Here is a 16411-nt window from a genome sequence, read left to right on the forward strand (position 1 = left end):
GGATAAGGTACTTGTAAGCCAGCCTTAAGGGTATTGAAAAGAAAGATTGGCCACTTTTAACATTTTGTCTTGTGATTTAACTTTCCTTTCTCCCTCCTTCTGGTGCTAACTCTGGCTGGTTGTTTGTATTTGTGGGTGCTGGGAGTCCTTTGATACTGCTCCTAAATGGCCATTCTTCATTGAGCCCAGAAGACGATGAATATCAGCTGACTGTTCAACTGCCATCATAGCAGCGCCCAATCCTGCACTTGTTTGATGTCCACATGCTTACTATTTCCTTCAAGGATCATTTAAATGCAATTGGGAGCAGGAATGCTGGCCCCCTTTACTCACCCTCTCCTTCCTTTCTCAACCTACCCAGCCAACCAGAGACCATTTTTACCATCCTAGTTCAGTCCTCTTGGCTTGAGATTGCTCCTCCTGTGTGGTGAAACAATCAGGGAGAATATTAAAGACATCAGAGATTTCTAGATGTAAATTCACACTGGGTAATTTAGGAGTGCAATCAATTTATGCACTTACGACAGTGTCATGGAAAACATGCCCCTTCTCTCTTTATTTACCTTTCTCCACAAATACTGAGTGAAGTGCTGATTTTGGCTGTGCTGTTTGGTGAAAATGTTCAGCAGCAATGAGGATGCGAATTTGTGTGACTTGAGTGAATTTGTGCTTTTGTGTATCCTTCATTCAGTAGCAGGGAGTGCAGATCTGTTGGCTTCTTGATGGGTGGTACCTGGGAGTTTAGAAAGTGAGGGCAACTTCAAAATGAAAAGGAGAGCAGGGATAATTTGGCCATAGTGAGACTTTTTAGCTTGTCACAGATATTTCCTTTTACTAAGCTGATTTAAAATTATGAAGATTTGTTCTTCGAAACTACAGTATAAAGATTGGGATGCAAATTTTTTTTTGTAAAAATATTTCAATTTGGAATTCACTAAAACTAAGGCAAATAATTTGGTCAGTTTGTCCATGTCAGTGAGACCAGGGCTCTGCAGTGGTCTGGGCTTGCTTGTCTTGTATTAAAGCTGTTGTTCTGAATGAGTACGCAATGGCTGTTCGCTCTTGTTGATGCTCGCTACGTACAGTGTAACTTGTGAACACAAAAAGAAAGGTTAAATTACTGCAACCAAACTCCTTTTAGAAGCCTTGAAGATTTAATTTAGAGAGTCAATATTCAGCTAGTGAGTTGGAGGCAGGAGAGCAAGTCTATTTATACAGCAAACAGTCTATTCAAACGGAATCTCCACACGTTAGACGCAACTCATAACTAAAACTACTGATTAAAAGCAGGATTATTTCTCCAGCAAAATGCAGTAAGTGGAGGTTAGTTACATAATGCAGGTGTACAAAATTGACAGGCAGGAAAAGACCAACAGGTCCATCAATCCTGCCCCACACCACAATGGCTGGACCATCAAGGCTAAACACTTCTTTCCTCCCTGCCCCCAACCATGTAATCTCCTGAGAGAGGCAAGAAATTGAGGAAGAAACCCAGGGCCAATAAAGGGGAAAATGTGCTCTAAATTCCTCTTCCGACTCCCTCAGATGATTGCAAGATTAAAGCATTTATGTTAAGGATATATGTTCTACTCAGTGCTGTTTTGGTAAGAATGCTTAATACATTCCCAAATTTCTGCTGGTGTTTTAAGCTTTGCTTGGTGGTAGCACTCGCTTCTGAGCCAGAAGGTCAGGGGATTCGAACCCTTTTCCAGGACCTTGGCATGTAATTTAGGCTGATCCTTCGGAGCGGTGCTGAGGGAACTGGTCATTCATCTTATTGATGACTGTGTAATATTGCTATGCACAAAATGGCTGTTGCATTTGTCTATGTAAGTGACTACACTTTGGAGTAATTCACAATGCTTTGGGGCATCCTGAGGATGTGAAACATGCTCCATAAATGCAAGTCCTTTCAGTCTTTAAAATGACAATTGATACCAATGGGAAAATATACCCTTCCAGTATTGCTTGAGGGGTTTCTACTCTTATAGTCTAGCTAAAAAACAAAGCTATTTTACCTCTTTATTTTCCTCCCTTTTCAGATTAGAAATGCCCAAAGATGAACTACCAAACCACAACTGTATCAAACACCTTCGCACTGTAGTACTTCAACAACAGGGGAAAATAGCAGAGCTGGAGAAGGCTTCAGCGGAACATAAACATCAGCTGGCAGAGCAGGTGGGTGCTTGCTGGCAGGTGGCCCAGAAAGAATAGCAAAACATTACTACCCTCAGGATAAAGGTTTGGATTTTCCATGTTAACTACCTATATATTAACCGTTAACAGTGTAAATGTCTTCTTCCTTTCTTTCCCCCTACCCCTTATTCATTCTTCTGTCTTCCCAGAAAGATTAACTATAAATAGCAATACATCCCTCCTTTTTTAAGCTACACTGCTCACAACCTAAAAGGTCCACATTTAAAACAAGCATTTGCTTATTTTGGCCAAAACTTGTCAAATGGCGACTGGTTAATGTCTATTTCAGAATTGGCAGTTATAGCATCTTTTTAAATGCTCTGTTTATTTTTGGCAGAAACAGCTATGCTTACTCGTGATATTGTATGAATGTAGTACACATGACAAACTGATGGTTTTTTAAAAACATATTTGTTAAATACAATCATCCCAGCAGCCCAGAATTTAGTGCCTGAATGAGGTGTTTGGGTTGTTTGGTGAAGGACTTATACTCAGGCCTGTCAGAGATTAAATCACCAAATGGCGGCCTGTAGGTCTGTGGGGCTCGTAATTCCCACCCACACTTAACACTGTGGAGATGCATTCTGGCTTTGAGAGGACTCCAGTTTAAGGTTGCATTTACACTGCAACTGTTGCATCCACGTGAGGTCATTGCACTTTGGTTTTGCTCTACTGCTTTAGTGTCAATGCAGTCAGGACGCAATCTGACTTGGCAAATCAGCGAGTTCCCTCGGAGGAGGGATCATTGGAATTCTAGAAGAAAGCTGTTCAGATGTGTTCTAGTCAGTGTGTTTTTATATGGTTTCTCTGAGTGAGGGAGTCGTAAAGCGTGCAGAGTGGGGCATTAAAAATGTGCCGTTTGCAGCAAGTGGCATGCTCTTGTATGAGTCTTTTATGCAGCTTCTCGGCTTTGAGGGCGCCATAAAGCATGCACATTAACTAAATCTCATTATAACAAGCTCACATAAGTCAAATTTCAATAACTCTCCGCCATCGGAAAAGAATCTTGAAATCTGTTTTCATTTATCCATTTTTCTCGTACTTTTAATAATTTTATTCTTTAATAAATGGTTTTCATTGTAGCACTACAAGAACGTTAGATTCAGTGTTATGCACCCATTATAACTGGTGGGGACCATATGTAGTAAACCCTCTGAAATCTTGAAGACTTTAGGGACAGCTCCTTTGTTTAATCCCACCTGTCAACGGGATAAGATAATTATGTCCTCTGAGCTGCACTACCTCGTGTGGTACTGAGTGACACAGATTGGAAGGTCCCAGGTTCTAACTCCAATCAGACTGGTGCTATGATTTCTATAATTTACCTTGACGCTCCTAGACTAGTGAAGGGTACCAGCTCCTGAGTGTTGTCACTGACCACTGTTTGACAAAACAAATGTATGGACATTCTCTTGAGGGCAGTGAGATTGAGTCATAGCATCATAGAGTGATTTACAGCATAGAAGGAGGCCATTCGGCCCATTGAGTCCATGCTGGCTCTCCACTGAACCACCCAGTCAGTCCCACTCCCCTATTCAATCCCTGTAATCCTGCAAGTATATTTCCTTCAAGTGTCCATCCAATTTCCTTTTGAAATCATTGTCTCTATTTCCATCATCCTTGTAGGTAACAAGTTCCAGTTCATTACCACACTTTTTTTTTTAAAGTTCTTCCTCTCCTCTCTGCATCTCTTGCCCAAAACCTTAAATCTGGTCCCTTAGTCCTTGTACCATTAGTTAATGGGAACAGTTTTTCCTTGTCTAATTTACGTAAGCCTGTCATAATCTTGTACACCTCTATCAAATCTCCCCTCAATCTCCTTTGCTCCAGGAGGAACAACCCCACTGTATCCAACCTAACATTGTAACTAAAATTCTCCATCCCTGGAACCATTCTGGTAAATCTTCTCTGCATCCTCTCAAGAACCCTTGCAGCATTCCTAAAGTGTGGTGACCAGAACTGGCCACAGTACTCTAGTTGGAGCCAAACCAGAGCTTGATAAAGGTTCAGCATAACTTTCTTGCTTTTGTACTCGATGCCTCTATTTATGAAGCCCAAGATGCCATATGCTTTGTTAACCACTCTCCCAATATGTCTTGCCACCTTCAAAGATTGATGCACATGAACCCCCAGGTCCCTCTGTACCTGCACATTCTTTAGAACTGTGCCATTAAGTCTATATTGCCTCACCCTATCTCTTGTCAAAATGCATCACCTCACACTTCTCTCTTAAATTCCATCTGCCACTTGCCTGCCCTTTCTGCTAGCCTATCTATGTCCTGTTGCAGGCAGTTCCTATCATCCTCATTGTTTGCCACTCTTCCAAGTTTGGTATCATTGGCAAATTTTGAATTTTTACTCTGTATTCCAAAATCCAAGTCATTTTATATATAGCAAAAAAAAAGCAGTGGTCCCAGCACTGACCCTTGGGGAACACTACTGTCTACCATCCACCAGTCTGAAAACCAACCATTTACACAACTCTCTGTTTTCTGTCCTTGAGCCAGTTTTAAAAAAAATCCAATTGGACACTGACTCTCCTATTCCATGAGCTTGCAGATAAATATAGCCACTTATACCTGGAGCCCTCTATATTTTGTCCTCTGTGCAATCTGCTTCCAGCGTAAGTCACCATCTTTTGGAGAGGATGAGGAAATAATGTTGGGGATTTTTTTTAAATCTCCATTTTTGTGTTGTGATTTGTTAAAATTAAAAATTAGTGGTAGCAGTTCACACTGAAGCGGACTGCAAAAACAGGCAGCAAACTGCCGAGTGCCACCGACTTGATCCAGGCATACTGTTTTCCCCATAGAGTAGTGAGAATGTGGAACCCACTACCACAAGGAATGGTTGTGGTGAATAGCAAAGGTGCATTTAAGGAGGAAGCTGAATAACTACATGGGGGAGAAAGGAATAAAAGGATATGGTGATGGAGGAGCGATGAAGTAGGGTGTGGGAGGAGGCTCGTGTGGAGCAGAAATGCCGCACAGAGCAGATGGGTCGAATGGCCTATTTCTGTGCTGGTAAATTTTGAGTACTTCTTGCACTAACCATAAAGGAAATGTTCCTTGGTGTTTTTGGCCAGTTCCCTTGATGAAATATCTCCGCTAAAGAAAATGAAAAATAAATCCAGCAGGACCGTCAGCATCTGAGAAAAGGCAGATTATTGACGATCATTGATGAATTCTGTGTGTGTGTGTGTTTTCCTTACTTTTCAGAAACGAGACATTCAACTTTTGAAAGCGTACATGAGGGCTATCCGCAGTGCAAACCCAAACCTACAGAACTTGGAGGAAACCATTGAGTACAATGAGATCCTAGAGTACGTTTCAGTTCAGTTTCTTGTCCTTTTTCCTCATGCCTTGCACCATTCTGTGACCGAGTAGGGAGACAGTTGTCTTCTTTCCAGATCTCTACTGCTGTGGAGCCAGCCACTGAGACGTATGAGAAATATGAGCTGTCCATACTTTGTAAGCTGGTAACAGTCTTCAAGTTAATTTCAGAAATATACTTTGCTCTGTAGCTGCACCCTTATTCCTGCAAAATTTTACAATGTAGAACTTTTATACTGATATGTTACCTGAATTAAGATACTGAAGCAGGGCTCTATTTAGACTCCCACGTCCATTCTTTAAATTCAGTACCGAGGTGACAGTCAAAGTGGAGATAAGTTGATAATGGTCTGCCATTGCGTAATTATGATCATATATAAAGCATTCACTAAATGTCCCAATAACATCTTGGGTGTTGGCTGTGGTTCAGTGGGTAGCACTGTCACCTGAGACTAGAGCACAAAATGTAAGAGGATGCTCTAGTGCAGTACTGATGCCCCATCTGCCCACTTGGGTGGACACAAAAGATCTCCTGGCACTATTTCAAAGAAGAGCAGGGGAGTTCCACCCAGTGTCCTGGCCAATATTTATCCCTCAATCAACGTCACAGAAACAAATTATCTGATCATTATTGCATTGCTGTTTGCGCGCAAATTGGCTGCCACGTTTCCAATGTTACCACAGTGACTATGCTTCAAAAGTACTTCATTGGCTGTAAAGTGCTTTGGGACGTCCTGAGGTCATGAAAGGCGCTATTTCAATGCAAATTTTTCTATTTCCAGGGACTTTAGCACAAAATCTAGGCTGACACTCCCAGTGCAGTACTGAGGGAGTGCGGCGCTGTTAGAGGTGCCGTCTTTTGGATGAGATGTTAAATCGAGGCCCTGTCTGCCCACTCAGGGTGGATGTAAAAGATCCCATGGCACTATTTGAAGAAGCAGGGGAGTTCTCCCTGGTGTTCTGGCATCAATATTTATCCCTCAACCAGCGTCGCTTAAAAACAAATTAACCGGTCGTTATCACATTGCTTTTTGTGGGAGCTTGCTGTGCGCAAATAGGTTGCCAGGTTTCCTACATTACAACAGTGACTGCACTTTAAAAAGAAGTACTTCATTGGCTATAAAGTGCTTTGGGACGTCCTGAGATCGTGGAAAGCTGCTATATAACTGCAAGTTCTTTCTAATATCTTAATTCGGCACCAGGCTTTATAATGTTGACCAGCTGATCCATTTTGGAAATTTTTTTCCAATCCTTTTATGATGCCCATGGACATGAAGTTAGATCTGGAGTTAACAGCATTAGCTGTATAAATGTCTTGAAGGTGCCGTCTTTCTGATGAGATATTTAAAGTGAGGCCCCATCTGCCCTTGCAGATGGATGTAAAAGATCCCACAGGTATTATTTGATGAAGAGCAGGGGAATTTTCCCAGTGTCCTGGCCAATATTTATCCCTCAACTGACATCACTTTAAAAACAAAAATGGGTATCTGGTCATTATTGCATTGCTGTTTGTGGGAGCTTGCTGTGCGCAAATTGGCTGCTGCGTTTCCTACATTACAACAGTGACTACGCTTTAAAAATTATGTCCTGAGATTGTGAAAGGCGCTATATAAAGGCAAGGCTCTTTTCTTTTTTTTTTTTTTTTTCCCCCTCTCCTCTTCCATGCTCTCGTCTATTTGGGTGCACACCTCACTTTTAAAATAAAATAACTAGGAAAATCTAAATAAAGTTGTGAAGTCAAGTTGACTGCAGGAAAAATATGTTTAACATTTTGTACTTTTGGCAGCACCCTGTCGTGCAGCCCTCATAGCTGGGGCGGGATGCAGTCACGGTGCAGCCCTCATAGCTGGGGCGGGATGCAGTTACGGTGCAGTCGCGGTGTAGCCCTCTTAGCTGGGGCGGGATGCAGTCACGGTGCAGCCTGTCGTGCAGCCCTCATAGCTGGGGCGGGATGCAGTTACGGTGCAGTCGCGGTGTAGCCCTCTTAGCTGGGGCAGGATGCAGTCGCGGTGCAGCCTGTCATGCAGCCCTCTTAGCTGGGGCGGGATGCAGTCGCGGTGCAGCCTGTCGTGCAGCCCTCTTAGCTGGGGCGGGGTGCAGTCGCGGTGCAGCCCTCTTAGCTGGGGCGGGATGCAGTCGCGGTGCAGCCCTCTTAGCTGGGGCGGGATGCAGTCGCGGTGCAGCCCTCTTAGCTGGGGCGGGATGCAGTCGCGGTGCAGCCCTCTTAGCTGGGGCGGGATGCAGTCGCGGTGCAGCCCTCTTAGCTGGGGCGGGATGCAGTCGCGGTGCAGCCCTCTTAGCTGGGGCGGGATGCAGTCGCGGTGCAGCCCTCTTAGCTGGGGCGGGATGCAGTCGCGGTGCAGCCCTCTTAGCTGGGGCGGGATGCAGTCGCGGTGCAGCCCTCTTAGCTGGGGCGGGATGCAGTCGCGGTGCAGCCCTCTTAGCTGGGGCGGGATGCAGTCGCGGTGCAGCCCTCTTAGCTGGGGCGGGATGCAGTCGCGGTGCAGCCCTCTTAGCTGGGGCGGGATGCAGTCGCGGTGCAGCCCTCTTAGCTGGGGCGGGATGCAGTCGCGGTGCAGCCCTCTTAGCTGGGGCGGGATGCAGTCGCGGTGCAGCCCTCTTAGCTGGGGCGGGATGCAGTCGCGGTGCAGCCCTCTTAGCTGGGGCGGGATGCAGTCGCGGTGCAGCCCTCTTAGCTGGATGAGGATGTGAGGGTGCAAGGAGGAAAGAAACTGCTCTTCATCTGAATTGTAGGGCTTAGTTGACAATGGCTTTGTTTGTTTTGTTAAATAAAATGCACTCGTTACCTGAATGGTATCTTCTGTGTTGTAGGTGGGTCAATTCATTGCAACCTGCTAGAGTAACCCGATGGGGTGGGATGATCTCCACCCCTGATGCAGTTCTGCAAGCAGTCATTAAGCGGTCTCTCATAGACAGCGGGTGCCCAATGTCCATAGTCAATGACCTCATCGAAAACGCACACGAGAGGAACTGGCCTCAGGGTCTGGCCACCTTAGAGACTCGTCAAATGAACCGCAGGTACTATGAGAACTATGTAGCTAAACGAATCCCAGGGAAGCAGGCAGTGGTGGTGATGGCGTGTGAGAACCAACACATGGGAGAGGACATGATCATGGAGCCTGGTTTGGTGATGATCTTTGCTCATGGTGTAGAGGAAATCTTTTAAAACAGATTTTGTTCCTTTTTTTTTGTCTGAATGAAGTTCATAATGAGAAGAAAGCAAGACTTGGCCTTGTCCTCACTAGAATATCTTCAGCGAAACAGACTTCTACGTGGACAGAGGCTTCATGCCAAATTGCATTCTGGACTTTTTGACCAATGGCTTTTATGCAGCTTGAGGACATGCCTGAAGAATGAGAGCTTGCAGCTCGCAGAACATTAGTCACAATCTTTTTGTATTTATTCTTTGAAGATTAAAAGACTAAAGGCAGCAAGTACAATTCTGATGCCCATTTCCAGTTCCTGCTGCCATATGAGAAAGCTAACATTTGTGGCGCCATTTCACCTTGCCATCAGTCATTTGAGTTACGCTCTAATACCTGATTTTAATATGATTGTTTCTTTCCCTTGTTTTAAACAGAAAATAGTAATGGACAATATTTCTATTGTATGTAGTAGGTACTGTTACACTGTGGTCGAGTGTACAATACAAAAGTGTTTCTGTGATCATTTTGAAGGGGTAAAGTCTTTGAGGCTGCTCTGTCAGAGCAGAGCTGATAGACAAACTTAAAACGTAGATTTTAGTGTTGTGTATATACTATGTGGCTTAATATCCACTAAAGCAATCAAAATGACTGATTTGCTACAAAAACTGTCTATATTCAGCATGATAAGCTCCTTATGCAAAACCTAAGTGACGAGACGTGAAGTGATCTACGGAATGTGAAAATGAGTCAATCGCGCGATATGTGGTTTCTTTAAGTGACCAGGCAGGGGCTGAGATGAATTGAATTTGAAACCACTACAGGGCAAGGCAATTGCATTCACCTTTTTGTTGTTGTTGTTTTACATTGAACCGATGCTGACATTTAAATCACTTTAACCTAAATCCTACCATTTTTTTGGATTTACCTTGAATTGAATTGTTAAACTGAAGTTAAATGCCCTGTGGAATAGTTTTGTGCAAGAATGTCCAAAATCGGAGAGAAGTGCATCCAATGGGAGGGAGGGCCTTTTTAAATAAAAAAATCCTATAAGTATTTTATTGGTGATGTAACCAGAAAGCCGTCTCAGTTTTGAGACACTGTCTACAAATACCTGATTACATGAGACTGTGAGATGCACTTTGTTCATGTAAACTGCAGAAGTAACCCAGCTACATTCCCATATGGATAGGTATGGGTGTATGATTGCAGGCCTCAAAAAGCTAGCATGAAGGCTGAGCTAGTACAGGATTGCAAAAATATGTATGATTAAAAGATATCCTAGAAAGCCTGAGTACAACTTGTACATTAAAAAAAAAATAATTGGAACATATTCACTTGGTTTTGCTTCAGTGGGACTGACTGAAGTAGCTATCAGTACTTTAGTAACTGTACCTAATGTAGAACATTTTTAACAATGACTCCAATTGGGGGTTTCCCTTCCCCCTCCCACCCCAATTTTTGAATTTGATCAAAAGCAATTAAATGACCAGACCAATTGCCAGTGACAATAGGTTTAGAATATGGTGCTTCAAATTCTGATTTGAGGGGTGGGAAGAAAATGCTGTGAACCTATAAACTCTAACTAGAATTTGTGTGTGAACGTATTTTTAAAATAAAATCTTGTCATTTGGTTGGGAGTTTATTTTTCTTTTAAATCTACAAATTATTGAATTTGCTTTCCCCCCCCCCCCCTTCCCCGTGTTCCAACGCAAAGTTTACAAAACCCCTTGCAAATGTGGAACGCAGTTTAGCCTCTGTTGGGGCTTGGAGTTTGGTCCGTAATGTTGATTCACTCCTGGGTAGTTTTTAGACTTGTTGGATCGGCACCAAGCATTATCAAAGCCCCTTGTGTAGCATCCCATCCCTTCCAAACTGTAGTCTACAAGTCTTGAATGTATATCATTTTTGAGCACAGATTTAGTTTATTCTGAAGGGTGAAAATTAGGTTATTTTAACTTTTTTGAAGAGGTTAAGAGAGGACTTTCATTGCTTGGACAACATGAAGGAAAAATCTTTATTCTATTTGGGACTGTACTTGAAGAAAATCATAACATCCATCAAAGAAACTATCAGTTTCTTCATGGAATCCACTGAAACATGAAGTGACTAAACCCTTGGCCTCCAGAATTCTGTATATTACGAATTTTTTTCCAGCAAGCTAAAGGCTAGTTTTTGCTTGATTTGTGGTTTTAATCAGAGTACAAATATTGTGTCCTACACATTTTTAAACAAAAACTTATACTTTTGGAGTGCTAAAAATATAAGCTTGTGTACCAAAGTTTGCAGTAAGCAATGTAGGTTCAGCTTGTGACATTCCCTTCACATACCCAGTGCCTCCCAATATTTCTTTCTTTCCTTGGCCTGCTCCCTCCTGGGATCCCATTTCTACGTGACCTGGTAACAAACTATGCAAAGATGCATTAAGGACTTGCCTCTTATATTTTAAAACTTGAAAGTATTTGTTTTGCAACCTGTGTTTGGTATCACACAGTCTCTTTGGATGTTTCAGTCTGGATCTCTGTGTGGCATGGCACAGCTTGCTTATAGAGATGGAAAAATGAAACCTCCAACCTGGCTTGGTACTGAGCTGGTTGGCCTTGGACAGAAAGTTGGTTTCTGGAACTATCGTCATGTTCATTGTTTTCTTTCGTTTGTTTTCATCTTTCGTCTCTACATCCTCACTTCCTGAAATTGAGCTGTGGCCTAGTTTTATTTTTTAAAAATGACCTTGATGGGCCTCAAATAAAATCTGTCCTAATACAGTCAGGAAAGAGTAATAGAATCACCTAGTTATGTACAGAAAGCTATGCTAGTCATAATGGTGTTCAAAACAAGCTTGCTTTCATTTGAGTGCTGATGATTCTGCATAATGATTAAGGGTGGGGTGTGGGTGTGGGGAGAGGGATTTCCATTCCCAACCCTGCATCTCTGTCTATGGAACTAAACAAAATCACCTGAGAATATCCTGTGTCTGTGTGTCTGTGTGTCTGTGTGTCTGTGTGTCTGTGTGTCTGTGTGTCTGTGTGTCTGTGTGTCTGTGTGTCTGTGTGTCTGTGTGTCTGTGTGTCTGTGTGTGTCTTCTCACTAGGAGGATCTAGCAGCCCTCTGGTACCAAATTGTCATTCTACATTTGATTATTGACGGACTATTTGACTGAGGGCATTCCAGCCAAGCTTAATAATCTTGCTTGATGCATATGTCCTTTTCCAGTTGGGGGTCACTGCTGGAAAGCGGTCAGGAGCAGAAGCCCTGATGTGTTTCACCCCTCCATAGCCGGAGGATGCTGTGGCCAATTATACCTCTCCAGTTGCTGCCCATGCTGAGATTGACTACCTCAGCTCAGATTAGGAATTTAACTAACTTTTTGATCACATTGGGGGAGGGTGGGGGTGGATAGCTTCTATCCAGCCTCTTGGAGGAGCTTTAAAGTAACTTTAGATGTGATGGGTGGAAAAGCAGAATTTGGCTGTTGCATTAGTCCTAACGGCAGTCTGGTGATGGTCACACATTAGCCAGTCTGAATAGTTGTCTGTTGGATAATATACATAAAAAATAAAATAGTATTTTAGAAACTATTATCTTGCAAAAGAATGAACACGAGCAACCTTGTATGAAGTGTTTTTATTTTATGTTGCTCAATGCTTTTTTAAAAAATTTTATAAAGATGTGTATTGTCTCTGTGCGCCTTTTAAAGTGGACCTTCTGAGTACACAAGTTATTTTGTGATTGGAGAAGTGTTTGCAGTGCAGAATTGTGTCTCCTGTAGCTGACTAGTTGTGATGTATTTGAAAAGCTGTGGCACTTGGATTAATGATGAACGAAACACTTTTTATAAATTATCTATGAAATAAAACCCATAATATGTATTTGGCCTTTTGTGTCTTTTTTTCCCCCCCCCCCCCCCCCTTTTCTGCCTTGCATCATGCATACGCATCTTGCACTATCTGTGTCGACCTTTATTTTCCCCAAATCGCGCTTTGGGATAGAGGCCAGGTGACAGGATGGTTTGCCCTACGGATTTCCCCACAACAGTCAACCAGGATGGCCTGTCCAGCTAACCAGTGCAAATTACATGCGGCGAGTTGCTTTCTGCACTTTACTCTGGTGCATAGTTTCAAATGCTTGTACTTTCCTGCCACAGTGGCATTGGCCAGTTAACTACATACTCAATGGGCCAGCTGGTCTTTTTGTGCCTGTTTGTTTTAGTATGTTCATCTGCAAAATGTTAGAGGTATTTATGCAATGTGGTCAAATGTACAAATAATGCCAAACTAAGAATCCCAGCTTGGGTAATACAAAATAGTGTCACTGGATGATGATGATGGAATTCAATATGGGTAAAACACTGCACTTAGGAATGGAACAAATGCTTGATGTCTGTATGCAAATGAATAGCCAAAATAGATCTCTTTCCACTTGCTCCTCAGCTGACTGTTTTAGACATGTCTAATTACTGGAGAAACATCATTAAAAAAAAAAAAATGGAATGCTGAACTGCAGACAGAACAGTTGAGTACAAGTCAGAGGAAGTCCTGATCAAACTGTGTAAGTCAGACTATACCTCGATGAGTACTGTGGCCTGTTCTGATCCACAACAAACTGGGAAAACGTTCAACATACTGGTTGCAGTTCAGATGGAGGTGAAGGAAGTATTGGAATTTAACTGTTTCTTTCTCTTCCCCCACATGCTGAACTATGATTCCATGAGTAGTTAGTCTCCAGTGCTTTGCCCAAGTGGCTATTCCTTGTGTGTGAGCCTGGATGGTAAACAGTGGTCTCAGAGCTGCTAAAACTCAGATTGGGGAATGTTATTAGACCGTTAGGAGGACTAGCAGTGAAAATGTTTTTTTTTCTTTTAAAAGGAAACTGGTTGAATTCTTGATCTGTCATATATAGGAACATAAGAGTAGGCCATCGAGCCTGCTCTGCCATTCCATTAGATCATGGCCGATCATCTACCTCAATGCCACTTTCCTGCACTATCCCCGTATCCCTTGATGTCATTAGTATCCAGATATCTATTGATTTCTGTCTTGAACACAATGAATGTTTGAGCTTCCACAGCTCTCTGGGGTAGAGAATTCCAAAGATTCACAACCCTCTGAGTGAAGAAATTCCTCCTCATCTCAGTCTTCAATGGCCTGCCCCTTAAATAGTAGATGTGCTTTGTAAAACTGGCCTGCCTGCTGGATATTTGGAAATTGCCCAAAGAAGGCTTAGCCGAAATAGGAAAATAATTTTGTACTGCCTATATGGAGTTTGATATCCCCTAAACACTGATACAATGTGTTCCTTATGGCGCTCTCCAATCAGTAGACCATATAGAGCTTTTTTTCTTGAATACGTATCCCTCTAAGGCTGCATTGAGTAGCTATTAATTTCTAATCCTGAAAAGGCAGCAAGGACTCCCTATTTTCAAATAATTAAAGCTGAAACCAGAAATGTCGATCTATATAAGGCAAAGCTAAAATGACCAATATTGTCAGTGCCCCTTTCTCTTTTTTAAAAAAAAAGTTGCTACAAAGAATTCTTGTTCAGATAAAAACCTTGCTAGAAATCTGAAATAAAAATAGAATTCCTCTGGGAAAATGCAGCAAGTCCGTCAGCTTCCTGAAAGAGCAAAGAACATTCAATGTTTTGAGTGGGGTCCATCAGATCTGAAAGGTTACTCTTGAAGCATCACATTCCTTTCTCTGTCACAGGCTGCTTGTGTTCTATTCTCCATAAACTTGAGGTCATCCAAAACTCTACTGCTTGTGTCCTAACTCACACCAAGTCCCATTTACCCATCACCCCTGTGCTCGCTGACTTACTTTGGCTCCTGGTTAAGCAACACCTCGATTTTTAAAATTCTCATTCTTGTTTTCAAATCCCTCCATGCCCTGGCCCATCACTATCTCTGTAATCTTCTCCAGCCCTACGGCCCTCAGCATCATCTCCGCGCCTCCAATTCAGACCTCTTCAGCATCTCCAATTTTAATTGCTCCACCACTGGCTGTGCCTTCAGCTGCCTGGACCCTAAGCTCTGGAGTCCCCTCCCAAAACCTCTGTCTCTCTCTAACTCTCTTTTCTTATTTAAGATGTTCCTTAAAACCTACCTCTGATCAAGCTCTTGGTCACCCATCCAAATATCTCCTTCTGTGGCTTGGTGTACTTTGTCTCAATGCCCCTGTGAAGTGCCTTGGGATGTTTTGTGTTAAAGGTGCTATAGAAATGCAAGTTTTTGGGTATAGGGAGCAAATTCTAGTGTGGCATGTAGGTGGCTGCACAGCAGCCACTAGTGGGGCAGTGTGGTTACACTTGACCTAGGCATCTTTGGTTGAAAGAGGGGTAAAAATCAGCCAAAGTTGCCCTGTTCCTTATTGCTATCTGCCCACCTTTGCTGGAAAATGATGGGATGTGCAGATGTTGTGTAAGGACTGAATTGGATTTGGCTGTGATCTTTCTCTTGGCATATCTTGTGGATACATTCGTATACAAAGAATAGACACTCAGTAAAGTACACGAGGTCTGCCAGCCTTTGTGAAACTTTACTCCTCCTCTTGTAGGATGCTCCTTTAAAACCTATTGCTTTAATGAAGCTTTTGGTCACCTGTCCTAATATCTCATGAGTCTTGTGTCAAATTTTGTTTGGTAATACTCTTGTGGCTTGGGACCTTTTACCATGTTAAAGGTGTTTTATAAATGCGAGTTGTGGGAGGGGTGAAAAGTGCAATATAATAAAGGTGTTTAAAATAATGAAAGGATGTGACAGGGCAGATAGAAGCAAGTTGTTTCCAATACTTGAGGTGTCTAGAACAAGGGTCATCAGTACATAAACAGGAGCATAAGTATAGCCCCTCTGGCCTGCTCCACTATTTTTGGGGGCGGCACAGTGGTTAGCACTGCAGCCTCACAGCTCCAGGGACTCTGGTTCGATTCTGGGTACTGCCTGTGTGGAGTTTGCAAGTTCTCCCTGTGTCTGCGTGGGTTTTCTCCGGGTGCTCCGGTTTCCTCCCACAAGCCAAAAGACTTGCAGGTTGGTAGGTAAATTGGCCATTATAAATTGTCACTAGTATAGGTAGGTGGTAGGGAAATATAGGGACAGGTGGGGATATTTGGTAGGAATATGGGATTAGTGTAGGATTAGTATAAATGGGTGGTTGATGGTCGGCACAGACTCAGTGGGCCGAAGGGCCTGTTTCAGTGCTGTATCTCTAATCTAATCTAATCTATTCAATATGATCATGGCTGATCTGTCTCAACTCCTCTTTCCTGCCCACTCCCCGTATCCATTGATTCCCTAAGAGACCAAAAATCTGTCTATCCCAGCTTTGATATTCTCAATGATGGACCATCCACAACCCTCTGGGGTAGAGAATTCCAAAGATTCACAATCCTCATCTCCGTCTTAAATGATCAACCCCTTATCCTGAGGCTGTGCCTGTGTTCTAGATACCCCGACCAGCGGAAACAATCTCTCAGTGTCTACCCTGTCCAGCCCCTTCAGAATCTTGTATGTTTCAATGAGATCACCTCTCATTCTTCTAAACTCCAGGGAGTATAGGCCCAATTTACTCAGCCTCTCCTCATAAGACAACCCCATCATCGTAGGAATCAATCTAGTGAACCTTCACTGTACCACCCTCAATGCAAGTATATCCTTCCTGAAATATGGAGACTAAAACTGCGCACAGTTCTCCAGGTGTAGTCTCACCAAAGCCCTGTACAATCGTA

At 42.9% G+C, this 16411-nt stretch overlaps 1 protein-coding gene across 2 annotated transcripts in view; it reads left to right on the top strand.

Moving 5' to 3' along the window:
* The window catches only part of rnf41 (ring finger protein 41), a 33054-nt gene extending 20493 nt beyond the window's left edge, over positions 1 to 12561 (top strand). For both annotated transcript variants that reach the window (XM_068024536.1, XM_068024537.1), the window contains exons 4-6: positions 2043 to 2178; positions 5415 to 5518; positions 8361 to 12561. In XM_068024536.1, coding sequence (XP_067880637.1) covers positions 2043 to 2178; positions 5415 to 5518; positions 8361 to 8715 — 595 coding nt within the window. In that variant the 3' untranslated portion in view covers positions 8716 to 12561. The remainder of the gene's footprint in view (positions 1 to 2042; positions 2179 to 5414; positions 5519 to 8360) is intronic.
* Positions 12562 to 16411: the final 3850 nt, after the last annotated feature.

This window comes from Heterodontus francisci, chromosome X, assembly GCF_036365525.1.
Source record: "Heterodontus francisci isolate sHetFra1 chromosome X, sHetFra1.hap1, whole genome shotgun sequence".
NCBI lineage: Eukaryota > Metazoa > Chordata > Chondrichthyes > Heterodontiformes > Heterodontidae > Heterodontus > Heterodontus francisci.